We start from the raw sequence: 13,162 nt of genomic DNA, 5'->3' as shown, positions 1-13,162 counted from the left end.
TAAGTGCAGACTACCAGATATTTTAAACAGAGAGAAAGGTTTTGTTCCCATTATGTTCATTTCAACGTAGTGCTGCATTTAAGTGCTCTCTCGGGTTCCCCTTTTCCAATGCTTTGAAACAGGCTGCATATTAGGCTGTAGTATCATAGAGGACATCTTGGAAATAAATGTGGTTATGGTGGCAACGGGAAGGAGAAAATAGGTCAAATGCACAATTCTGATGTGTTTTAATGGAAACTAAAGGAAAATGTAAAAGTACAAACATGCCGAATGTTTAATGTGCTGTGAATAATCTCCCAGAGGTTTTTGTTAGACTTACATGGTCTATACTACACACAGAACCCCTGCAGTCATTGTCTGGGCTGGTAATTTACAATGGGTTTACAGTTTTAATTTATTTGAGGATCACCTTTTTTATTGAGAAAAGTGTAAGAAACATTTTGGTAAACAATAGCCGCATACATTAATTAAATATAAATGACATAAATTAGACTGGAGAGCATAAAAATACTAAAAGACAACTGGATAAAAAGCTATATTGAAAAATAATAAGGTTTAATGCAACAAAGGTTCATCTGCTTCTAAAACTTCCTACTTATTTTGGTTGTTTAGTAAAGTATTTACGTAGACTTAGGCCTTGTCCACACGTAGCCGGGTATCTCACAAAACGAAGATATTTTTCTACGATTCGGCCTATCATCCACACGAAAACGCAGATTTACGTCATCAAAAACGATTCTTTTTAAAAACTCCGACCAAAGTGAAGATTTGCGAATTCTCCGTTTTATGCGTCTGCATGTGGACATCAGTAACCGGGGTTTTGCGTTTCGAAACGTCACCACCTGCGACAAAATATGTTCTTACGTCACATATGCGACCTGTGTTTACATTCGGTAACAGTATGGATGCTCTCACAAGGTTCTGGGCGCTGTTTCTTGTACAGGCGCTTTTTACTTCCTTGTTTTTACAAGCCCAGATACTGCTCCACATTCAACAACACAGGCGAAGGACGACGTTAAGGACGGTTATTCTCCACCACCTTGCTAGGATTTGGGGAACTACTGCCACCTAAAGGTCCGGCATGCTTATGAATGTGCTGAAAAACGTACTTATGCGGTTAGGTGTGGATGAAGTTTTTTTCTAAAAACGAGGTGGTGTGTACGTAAGTTTTTTTCTAGACGGAGGGGGCAGGATATTCGGTTTTACAAAAACACGGCTACGTGTGGACAAGGCCTTCGACTATAGGAGGAAATGCAAAAACTTAGAGATACAGCAAATTTCTGATAAAAATAGAATTAATAAGTTCAAGTCATAAAGCCAGTTGGTGTGAGAGAAGAGGATGCAGAGAGGAGAGTTAGATGGAAGCAGATGATTCACTGTGGTGATCCCTGAAGGGAAAAGCTGAAAGGTAAAGAAGAATAAGCTCAAGAATACCATTACCTAGAATATTGTTGTCACCGATAACAGGCTTATCTTTAAGCTTAAAGGAGTCAACAGAGTTAGAGACTTCAGATCTGTCCAACTTGTGAGATATTTAATGCTCAAAAAATAGGTAAATTATTTCCATGTTGTGTTTACTATAAGGTACAACATTTATCACTGTACATTTAGTAGTAAGAACTAGCAGGGTCTATTTTATGTAAAATTTAGAATTTATGAATGTATTTCTTCAACATTATCTGAAATGCAACATTTATAAAGTAAGAAAACAAGTCCTTCTCCAATTTATGTTTTCAGTCTTCGACCTGCAGAGGAAAAAAAATGCCCCTGGGCACAGTTTTAGTCTGCCTTAAGAAAGTGAGATTTTTCCGACAGCCCGTGAAGTACACGCCAAAGCAAAATGACGTACAATCAGGAAGTGCTTGAGATCCACACACCAGCTGAAGTGTGTGTTTTGCCGCTCGTTTCGCTCTGATACACTCAGTGTTTTAAAACTTACAGGGTCATAGGGCCTTTTGTGAACAGACTGAACTTTTTTTTTTTTTTTTTTTTTTTTTTTTTTTTAAAGAAGACAACAAACAGCAGACCGGTCGCCGGAACATGCAGGCGGAGAAAGAAGACGAGGATGAAGCATCTCCTGAAGAGTACGTTGCCCTGTCAGACTTCACTGGAGGAGGCAGCGACCAGGTCAGAGAGCCCTGCAGACCTTTAATAGCTGTGTATCTCCAAACCCCCCCGCCCAAAAAAAAAACAGTTGTATAATTAACCCTGACTTTGTCGCTTTTGCCCTGCAGCGCAGTTTCAGCTCGGGAGACAGGCTGCTCGTCCACTCCAAGCCTTCAGCGGAGTGGTGGTGGGCAACTCTGCAGGGGGTCCCGGGTTACGTCCCTGCCAGCTACCTGCGCCTGGTTACTGCCGAGGAAGAGGAGGAAGAGGACATCTCCTTGGAGGACCCATGGCAGGATGAGGAGTACTTCGGCAGCTATGGAACACTGGTTTGTACCTTTACTTTAAATACCTCCTCACTGGATCAACTTATCATAAACTTAACTACTTTAAGGTAAGGTAAGGTAAGGTAACTTTATTTATATCCACGGGTAGATATGTTTTGCAGGAAAGTGATTGCATTTTATCATTTTATTACAAAACAGACATTGAACCTGACAAGCAGGTACTTGCTCATGTGACAAACTAACAAGACAAAAGACAAATAGTGCTCAATGTTCTGCCATTCAGCAACATAGCGGCAAGGATACTTAAAAAGATAGGATAAATTAAAATAAAACACAATAAAAAAAAACTTAGTGAAATAAGAATAATAATACTTTATTAATCCTTTAGAGGAAATTACTTGTAAAAGCAACATGTAAACACACAGACAACCCACAGCAGGTCATCAGTATGACCATATACATAGTGTAGAAGTTAGAAAAATTCTAAAAGTTTAAAACATATGCAACTCATAAGTTCAAATATTAATGTTGATTACTGTGAATTGAAAAGCCTGACTGCAGCTGATAGGAGGGACTTCCTGCTGCGCTCAGACCTGCACTGAGATCCAAATGATTGAATTTGGATATTGAATATTGTTGAATATTGAATAATAATAATAATAATGATTAATTAAAGAGAGGTGGGGTCATGACAATTTAATATTCAATATTCAATATTATATTTAATATTATAATAATATTGAATATTATTGCATTTATTGAATTTCCCTTCAGGGATTAATAAAGTTATTGTATTGTATTATTGTATTGTAAGCCTCAGTCTGTGTACTAACCCTACATCATACCTCAAATTAAAGCAATCTCTGGGATAAAAACCTAAAATTTAAAAGTCACAATATAATAACTTTTTATATTACTTTTGAAGAAGTGGCGACCTTTAACTGGACAGACTGAATTTGGGCAGAGTTTGGACCATATTCTGTGAATGTTCATGTAACAAAAGACAGCAGTAACATCTAGTGGACCTTTAAAGATCCCTCCAGTGAAAATCAAGTTTTTACCTTGTAAATTAGGAACATGGTGTTTAATATAGGGGTGATTCCACTTGATTCACCAAATTAAAAAACAAAAAAAGGTTCACGCCTGACCAGCTCACATTTGTCTATTTTTTTCTGTGCATTTCAGTTAAAAATTCTTAAAGTGGGGTGGGCTCATCTGTGATTGGCACCAATAGCAGTTTTAAAATGTGGAGTATCATGACAGTCTGAGACATACTTTATGAGAAAAATAATGATGAAATTACGTCTAAAGATTGAAGTGAAGAAAACAATGCAAAAATTGTCATAACCCCACCTCTCTTTAAGAATTTTTAAACTCAAGAACTACGCTTACCTATGACCCTAGATTTAACACATGGTCATCAATATTCATGACGTTAGTAGAAAATCAGTCAAATTGAAGATGGCCTGGCATGGGGCATTCAGTGAATTGAAGTGGAATGACCCATATGCAGAATAACCAGTCAACACCATGGCTGACTTTTGAAATTGCAGGGTACTGATCATAGTCCTAAAAACATAGATTTTCAGGGGTTTTTGTATGTAAAAAAAAAACCCCCCAAAGGAACCAATCTGTCACCTTCCAGCATGGTTTTCTGTATCTTCTGTAGTTGGTTTCCAGTTCAATTACATATTGCTGAATTATTCCCAATGTGACAACTTGTCACTGTGTAGCATGGAGTAGTTTTGCAGTGTTCGAGTAGAGGTGTGGGTGAGCTGGTGTGCTCAAGCTGCAAGAGTGGGGAGGGATAGGTTGAGAGAGAAGCAGGGAATTCATTGGTCTGCACATGAAATAATGGTGTAGTGTTGCGTCGAACCCATTTTATCTTATGAAAGGATTATTTTATGGAAAAACTTTCAAACATGGAAGGTGAATTCTTTATCACTGACCAGAAAATGACTTTGTTATGCTGTATGTGTTTAGACAGATTTGCAGCCTCCAGAAAGCCATGCATTTCTGATCATAATTCAAGTCATCAACATGCAGACCTGAAGTTAAATAATCCATCTCGATAAACACCATCTTTTGTTAAAGTTACACCATCCTTGTACAGTAGTGCATTGTAGTTGCTTTAAGATACCGTCCCTTGGCAGTGCATTACAGAGAGCTACAGAGATGTGAACATTCACTGGAAATGTTAGGAAATCAAGCCCAGAATAGGTGCATGGTGGAAGAGGAAACTAACTTTCAAAAACATTTGCCTGTCAATCTGCCACCCAAGAAGAAACATGAAAACAGACCTTGCTCTGTTGTACAAATTAATACCATTTTGAATCCAATTAGTTGTTACCTTGACAACATCTATTCTTTCTTGGGGTAAAAATAATACAGTTAGAGATTATGGAAAGACTATGGAGACCAGAAGTGTAAGACATTACAGAAGTAATGTCTTATTTAATTTTTTGTTTTTTTGTGTCTGTTTTGATTTTACTTCAGCTGCAGTTATATGGACAATATTCAACCTGATTGAAATCAAAGCTCAGACACCCTAATTTAACTGTTTACATGGACCCTAATTGAAGTGATCTGATAGTATAGACGTTTAAATGCCTGAAAGCATCTAATCAGAATATAACTTTTTTTGACTAACGCTAATTGGTTCTACCTGCTTTGAAGCATCATAAATTTAACAGAATTTTTATTCCAACAATGTTTTTATTATTCAATAGAAGAAAATGACTAAGATGGATCCAAATCATGTCCTTGGAGCAGTTTTTGCATTTATAGCTGTTCTCTCAAATTAATCAGCAGTCTTAGCAGCACATAAGTTGTTTTGACAAAGTTCATCAATCAGGAGTGGAACGTGGGGCAAATATATGCAAAAGCACTGTATATATTCCAACCAGAAAGAAGTGATTGGATTAAGCACTTACGCAGTTATTAGGTGCCAGATTGAATAATCCTTTCAATCAGGCCAGTCTTTCTATTCTGGTTGAGCTGTTCCCATTAGTCTGATTATTAGTGGAATATTAGGGTCCATGTAAACACAGCTGTTTTCATTTCATATAATTGCCATTTTATTCCATAATGCCACTTTTAATCACACAGTCTTTGTCAGTCAACACAATCACAATATGAGTTTTGGTCTGAATGAACTGCCATAGTTCAATTTAAAACAATTTTTAGATTATTTTATAATGCCATTGTTAAATATTCTCTCTGTAATTCCGTGTAACATTATCAGTGTTATCTTTTTTAATATACAAAAGCTAGGGTGTAACACAACACACAACTGCCGATATAATCTCAGCTGCATGTGTAGTGGTCTACTGTTATTTATTCACTGAACCAAATCATACCACTTCCTGTATTTTATTATTTTTTTTCCGTTGTGTCTCATGATACAGAGGCTTCACTTGGAGATGTTGTCAGACAAGAGTCGCACTGAGACGTACCGGCAGGTTATTCTCAGCAACAGTGCTTCTCTGAGGAATAAGGCGGTGATGGACCTCGGCTGTGGGACCGGCATCATCAGTTTATTCTGCGCTCAGCTGGCTCAACCCTCTGTGGTAATGTTCACAATGTGACTGATGTGGAAGTCAATAAAACACAGGACACATACACACACAGGTTGCTGGTTAGGTATATCTGTAGTGTATAAACTTGTAGGGCTTTGACTTGAGCCAAACGTGGTTTTCTGTTATGAAGAGACATGTAACTGCCTGCCAGCCTGCTAGTTCAGATTGAATAAGTCACCCGTTTGCTTGTTGAAGATTATTTGTTGCAAACATAATCTTTAGTCCACTAGAATTTGTGTCTTGGTCATATTTTACCCAAATTTTTTCGACTACATCAAAAAAAGGCAGAAATGAATTAGTAAATATCATGAAAATGTATGTAACTCGACTAGTTTCTGATGAAAATTGTATTTTAAGCTTCTAAATATTCCAAATGAAAAGAAAATTCCCCAAACAAACTAAATAGGAAATCAGAGAAATGGGTCATTGTCTGTCACAGAAAACTACTCAGTTTAGGCAGACTGTATGTTGAACATTAGTGTACTTATACTGCCATCTGCTGGACGAGGAGTGTTGCTGCAGCATTGTGCATACACTTCATCTGTGCTATTGTAGGTTTATGCTGTAGAGGCGAGCTCCATGGCCGACTACACGAGACAGCTGGTGAAGCAGAACGGATGTGAGGAGGTGGTCACGGTGCTCCAGGGGCGAGCTGAGGAGATCGAGCTGCCAGAGCAGGTGGACGTCCTGGTGTCTGAGTGGATGGGTAACTGCCTCCTGGTAATAATCACACCTCCAATGCTGATGCTTTTATTATTTACTGTGTGAAGATTATTTTTCTGCTTTTGATATTTTTTTTAAGCGTTGTTTCTTCTCTACTGGATCCTATCATACGCTTCCACTCTTGACCTTCTCAGGTTTGAATATGTCACCTCATGTTTTCTTGTCCCTTTCCCCTGATCTAGTTTGAGTTCATGGTGGAGTCAGTTCTGCAGGCCAGGGACCGCTGCCTCCGAGACGGCGGCATCATGTGGCCTTCCTCCGCAGCCCTCACCCTGGTGCCATGTCAAGCCGACAGCTATTATACCGAGAAGATGGCCTTCTGGGAACGGCCCTATGGCCTAGACTTCACCCCTCTTCAGTAAGAGCCATTAGTCAGCAGCAGACAGTGAACAATATCCTGTCTCGCTTGTATTTTTTTTTATGCTTGCTCTATTTTCGCTCAGCGTTAAAGATCCTGAACTTCGATGGGCAGTTCCACAAGTTTAATATGTCGATGCCAGGTAGTAATTCTGTTTTTGTGTGCTATTTCACATACGCTTGCAAGGCACAAATGAGACTCCCGCACACTGTTTAACTTGCAAAGATGCATCATTTTGGTGCTAGACATTTCAGTTAAGGTGTACAGTGTGCCAACAAATGTTGAAACCTGTTGGATACGCACCTGCTTCATAAAATAGATGTGCAAAGAGCTGGTTTGGGTTTAAACTACTTATACGAAACAGAATTTTAACCTGAAGTACAACTCAAATTAGCCCTTTGTCATGCTGAATGTGAGCAACATATTTCTGTGTACGTCAGACACAAAAGTGCTTAATTTCACAGTAATGAACTTTATGTGTAGTCAGCCCTTCATGTCATCACACGTTACTGTCTTAATTATTATTTCTTTATTATTACTAGTAGTTACCTGCATGTGCTTCATATACTCACTTCTTTATTTCTAACATAGATGCTGTAAAGGTGTTTTCAAAATCGATCCAGTTTGACTGATCCACCTGCACCTCAAAGACTAACGACTGTCTTTGTATTAGTGTAAAGTTCCTTTCAGACATGCACTCCTTTCCATTAATCCGATGCAAAGTAAACATGCTGGCATTTTCCACATTTCAGCACCAACATTAGACTGAACAGGCCAGTCAAATGTGACTCACCCATGATGAATGTAATCTGAGTTTTGATAAACAGTAACAGAACCTGAGGTTTAGTTTGTAGCTTCCAGCTGTTTGTTGGAGTTTTTTCTCTGAGTTTATTAAATAGATGTACTACCAGAGAGCATGAACCATGAGAGAGCCTCTAAAGCAAGACAGATTTGTGCATATAGGGACAGCAGAAGTAACTTAATAATAATAATAAATTTAGTTGTATAGCAACTTTCAGAAGAACATTCACAAAGTGCTTTGACAGGTAGAACATAGTGACAAAAGAGAAATAAAAGAGAAATTTATTGGAAGGCAAGTCTATAAAAGTGAGTTTTAAGAAATGATTTAAAAGAATTTACTGATCCGGTGTGCCTTATCTCTGATGGAGAAGGCCTGGTCACCCTTGGATTTAAGCCTCGACTTTGGAACGACTGGGAGGGACCCACCGGAGGATCTAAGGCTGCACGAGGGGACGTACGGGGTTAGCATGTTTAAACGAGAAAAGCACTCAGAGAGCACAGTACTCAGCCAAGGCTGTTCAGTTGACGTATCATTTCTGACGGATGAAATCTTTAATAAAAAATTACCTTGCGCTGAGCACAGGCGTGTGTTATGCATGTGCATGTTATGTATGAATACCAAATTGCGTGTAAATTACTCTTATAATAGTGTGTTGATCAGTTCATCACTTTTGGCAAACCTTTGTTTTGCTACTGTTAAAATAACCCTTCCTTCCATACTTTTATTTTGAAGACGTATTTTTTAATGTCGTGGGCTTTTATTTTGTCACCATTACAGCAACACAGGAAGTGATTCTCTAAGAAGCGGTGTCTTGACATGACGGAGATGCTTTTAGCTATATCTCATAGTGTATTTAGGTGCTAATTAGTATCCTTCAGTACTCTGAGTATTAGAAATCGGGTTATTGTTTACATGAAATGACCAGTATTAGGTTTCTTACTGCCCATCTCAACTCCTCAGCCACTTATTTTTGAGTAACCTCAGTTGCGAATGAACTCTGGCTGTCTAAAGTGCTCCTTAGACCATTTTTCATGTGACCACTGCTAATGAAAAACAAGAGTGACGGTGCAGTTTGGGAAGTGCATTACTGAAGTCCAACACTCCCTTTTTTTTGTCTTGATCGTTATTCTGCATAATATTTCGTTTAGCTGACTAACTACAATGTAATTTGATTTGAAAATGTGCCTGTACACTTGACTTGGAACCAGGATGAGTCATTTCTGTGCCCCAGTATCCTGTTTCTTTGTCAGAGTACTCCAGTTGAGATGCTTTCTTTTAGACTTTTTTTTTTTTAAATCAGAGTTTCGAGTTCACATCCCTAAAGTATAACTGTGAAACTTGTATTCATTCACACATGTTAACACACTCATTGTCTTGAATGGAGTTTGCTCAGTTCTGAAGTTGGTGGTGTGCAACACAAGTCACAGACACTAGATAGTTGTGCCTTTAATCACTGGGTAAACTGATATGAATACTAGGACTATGGACTGCTCAAAAATTGTAATCACATATACTTTCCAAACACAGGAAGGGTGAATTCATGAAAATCTAGAGCGATTATAAGATAGTCCAGAGTGACTATGATTAAAGATTATTAAGATATGGATATTTTCTACAAAACAACAACTTGTGGCCTCAGAGAGAGAATATTTAAAGCCATTGTTTGTTAAGATGTTACTATTTTATCCACTTGTCCACTTTATCCACTATTTTATCCACTGAACTCATTGTTCAGTAATCCATATTTTGGTAGCCAGTTGTGGCCGCTGCAAACAATTACAGAGTACATTATATCCTGTTTTTAAAAAATGTTTTCATATACACTAATAGAACCCTTTTATTGTTTATCCCATAAACTTCTTTTTGCTGTTGAGTCGTGTTGTACATTAGCTGTGGTAGCAAACTAACTACCATGGTGCTGAATAATGTTTCATCTCTGCAGGCCTTTGGCACAGCAGGAGTTCTTCACAAAGCCCAAGTTCAGCCACCTCATTGAGCCCGACGACTGCCTCACTGCCCCCTGCGACGTCATCTGCCTGGACATGTACACTCTGCAAGTGAGAGACCTGGAGGTACTGAGTGAGTTTCATCTTCAGAAACTGCTGCAACTCCCACAAGTTGGCCTGTGTTACTGATAGCGCTCTGTTCCATTTCTCAGGAAATGAAGGGTCAGTTTCATTTTTGCGTGGAGAAGTCTGGTGTTTTCCATGGATTCACTGCCTGGTTCACTGTTCATTTTGAGAGCCTGGAGGAAGGAGGTGCAGCAGTGGAGCTGAACACCGGACCTAACTCTGAGTAAACAAAACATGTTCAGCACTATTAATTAGACACATATTACATTAATATTAATTAGACGTGTTTGTCTTCAGGCCAACACACTGGAAGCAGACTCTTTTCATGCTGGACAGGCCGGTCAGTGTATATGCAGGAGACTCCATCAGTGGAAGCATTGTCCTGCACAGAAACCCCGTTTGGAGACGCCACATGACCGTGACCCTGCAGTGGAACATCAACAGCAGCACAGAGAATACAGATAACTGCCAGGCAAACCTCTTCATGTCACTTTACACTATTTATCTGAGTGATTATGTCCACAAGGTGGTGACAGATGATTTTATTATCTTTCATAGCTTTGTGGTTACATTTTTTTCATGCTAGGTGATTCAGGTACACATATTAGCTTCCCAAAAGTCCAGACTTGGCTTTAAGCCAGTGTCCATAAAGTTGTAAACTTGCTTTTTTCCTCTGTCCTCAGGTTGGAACAAAGAGTTTCCCCATGTGGAGGTGACATACTCTCACCCATCAACAGCGGGGATCCACAGAAAACCTGCCTAATACATCGTCTGTTCAGCTGTGAGCTGCTGCTGGCCTGGAATTAATGTTGCCACCAATGCGACAGTGAAAGGAGGGTCATCTGGCAGCACACGTAGGCGTACAGTGATAACTCTATAGCTACAAGCCCAGGTGATGCAGCACACCATGAGCCATGCTGTAAGAGCAGGTTTACAGAGACAAATGCATCTGCTAAGAATGAACTGGGGAGTTACGCTAAATGGAATCAGTGGGAAAAGATCAGTGATGTACCGGGGATGGTCACAACTGTAACACCAAATACTTTTTCACAGAGTTCGGGCCACAACACTATGTTTTTATGTCCGTTGTACTAAATATGCATATTGTCCTACAATAAGCATTTCATGTACATTATAATTTGTGCATACATGCCTCTGGGCTTGTGTGGATTTAACAAAGCCAACAGATTAACCATGAATTACAATGGTTTCAATGTTGAACCTTTTTACATTGAAAGATTAGAGTGAACAATGTATTCCACTGATACATTACAAATGTTAATTAGACTTTTGTGCTAAAATATGCATTAAAAACACAACAGTGTAATGCTCACAAAGACATTTTTTCACAATTAAATTATTCTGAATAAAATAACTGTACAATTAGGTTGTTGATGTAAATTAAATAACAGTATTTTAGGAGTTATTCAACTACTAATTTGCTCTTATCCTTTTCTTTTAATTCGTATCATTTGTAAACATCTAAGTTTTTATTTGACCTGTCAGTAACAGGTGTATTTGCTGTGGCAGAACTGCTGTGACACATTTCTTGGGTAAAGTTCATCTTTGTCTCGGCAGATCGTCTCCACTTGGTCATGGCTCTGTCTTGCTCTTTGCTTTTGCTCTGGAGCGCGTGTTGACCTCCGAGGATAAAGGCCCAGTGGGCGAGGACTCAGGAGTAGGAGGCCTGGAGAGCGGAACAAACAGAGGAGGCTTAACCACTTTGTCGTTAACCTCCTTGTTTTTCTCCTTTTTTTGCCTTAAGTGCTTGTCACAGTGGTTCACAAACGTATCCAGCTTCACAAAGGTCTTGTTGCACACTTTGCAGTGATAAGGTCTCTGTCCTTTGTTGAGGCGTATGTGCAGCCTGATGTATGAAGATCGGACAAAGGTGCGACAGCAGACACCACACTTGAGATCCTCTGTGTTGCCTTGTGTCTTCTGAGGCTGGTTGAACGGTGGTGTGGACACTGGTTTGGTCTGTCCAGACGCCTCCTGAGCCTTGTGAGAGAGCAGGAGGGACAAGGAGCGAAAGCCCTCGCCACACCGCTCACACTTGTACGGCCTCTCCCCGGTGTGGAGGCGAACATGTGCCAGGAGCCCGGCCTTCTGGGTGAACGACTTGTCGCAGTAGGTGCACTTGAAGGGCTTCTCCCCCGTGTGGAGCCGGCGGTGGGTCTTCAGATGGGAGGCTCGGCCGAAGGTCTTACCGCAATCTGGGCATTTGAAGGGCCTGTCTCCGCTGTGGATTATCTTGTGTGCCATCAGGTGGGAGGACTGATGGAAGTACTTGCCGCAGGTGCTGCACCTGAACTTCCTCTCCTTGTTGTGCGAGGCGAGGTGGAGGGTGAGATGGGCCGAGGAGATGAAGGTCTTGGTGCACAGGCTGCAGCTGTGGGGGTCGAGGGGGACTCGGCGGTGGGGCCTCCGACCGTTGGTGGGGCTGCTGCCCGCCTGGCACGATGGGCATCTGGAGGGGCTGTCTGTTTGCTGTTTAGGGGTGTCGCTGGACTCTGGGTGGGAGTCTGACCGTGGCAGGCTGAAAATGCAGCCACAGTCCGAGCAGCGTCCAGACTGTGGCTGCACTTCATCACTGCTTTTGTCCAGCATGGCAGCTTACAGCAGGGGGGGAGGGGTCCTCATTGTTTGACAGATGAGGGGGGACATCTGAGAGAGAAACAAACACATCATATCTGTGAGGTTCTGCAGCTTTTAGGATGCACTATAGAAAACAATGCCCTGTTGATTAGCCACATTACTGTGCGGATAAAGCACAGCTGAGTGGCACATTATCTTCTATGCCATTGCTTCCTGGTTAATGGCGACGCATTGTATCTGTCATGACCGTGTTGGATGTGCTCGTATTACGCAGGACAAACATGCAATCGACACGGAAATTTTAAAAAAAAGAGCTTACCAGCAGCCTGTCTGCTGTGCTGTAATATACTGTAGGCCCTGCTCCGGCGTAAACAATGCGAAGTCTGTTTGAGAATACGAGTAAGAAAGAAAGATTTCACATACCGTGCTCCTCCTTCCTAATAAACCGCGCACGTATTTAAGCTATTATTGCAACAAAAGCGCAGTGTAACGCCATGATATGAGACTGAAATAACACCGGGAGGTTGTCGGGTTGCGTTTCATCGTCTGCGTTTTCCTGCACAGAAGCTGCTCGGTTCAGAGAAGAAACGGGGCTGCAGCATCATCTAGCGAGCGGCGGAACAACTGTCCCGTATGAC

At 40.6% G+C, this 13,162-nt stretch overlaps 2 protein-coding genes across 2 annotated transcripts; one reads left to right on the top strand and one right to left on the bottom strand.

Annotated features, from left to right (window-relative positions):
- The first annotated feature begins 1,968 nt into the window (after positions 1 to 1,968).
- Positions 1,969 to 10,748, top strand: prmt2 (protein arginine methyltransferase 2). The gene is made up of 9 exons (XM_023260892.3): positions 1,969 to 2,127; positions 2,235 to 2,435; positions 5,801 to 5,962; positions 6,527 to 6,691; positions 6,877 to 7,052; positions 9,797 to 9,926; positions 10,013 to 10,149; positions 10,224 to 10,398; positions 10,610 to 10,748. The coding sequence occupies exons 1-9, from the start codon at positions 2,041 to 2,043 to the stop codon at positions 10,640 to 10,642; spliced, it is 1,266 nt and encodes a 421-aa protein (XP_023116660.1). The 5' UTR covers positions 1,969 to 2,040; the 3' UTR covers positions 10,643 to 10,748.
- Positions 10,454 to 12,536, bottom strand: LOC111562395 (zinc finger protein 239). The gene has a single exon (XM_035943811.2). It carries the CDS (start codon positions 12,534 to 12,536, stop codon positions 11,520 to 11,522), a length of 1,017 nt encoding a protein of 338 aa, XP_035799704.1. The 3' UTR covers positions 10,454 to 11,519.
- Between the last annotated feature and the right edge of the window lie 626 nt (positions 12,537 to 13,162).

This window comes from Amphiprion ocellaris, chromosome 11 (assembly GCF_022539595.1).
Source record: "Amphiprion ocellaris isolate individual 3 ecotype Okinawa chromosome 11, ASM2253959v1, whole genome shotgun sequence".
Lineage (NCBI taxonomy): Eukaryota > Metazoa > Chordata > Actinopteri > Pomacentridae > Amphiprion > Amphiprion ocellaris.
This window is presented reverse-complemented; position numbering and strand designations above follow the sequence as displayed.

Coding starts and splice junctions, on each gene's coding strand:
- prmt2 (XM_023260892.3), top strand. CDS start 2,041: ATGCAGGCGGAGAAAGAAGACGAGGATGAAGCATCTCCTGAAGAGTAC. Junction 2,128..2,234: donor CTGGAGGAGGCAGCGACCAG/GTCAGAGAGCCC, acceptor TTTGCCCTGCAG/CGCAGTTTCAGCTCGGGAGA. Junction 10,399..10,609: donor AGAATACAGATAACTGCCAG/GCAAACCTCTTC, acceptor CTCTGTCCTCAG/GTTGGAACAAAGAGTTTCCC.
- LOC111562395 (XM_035943811.2), bottom strand. CDS start 12,536: ATGCTGGACAAAAGCAGTGATGAAGTGCAGCCACAGTCTGGACGCTGC.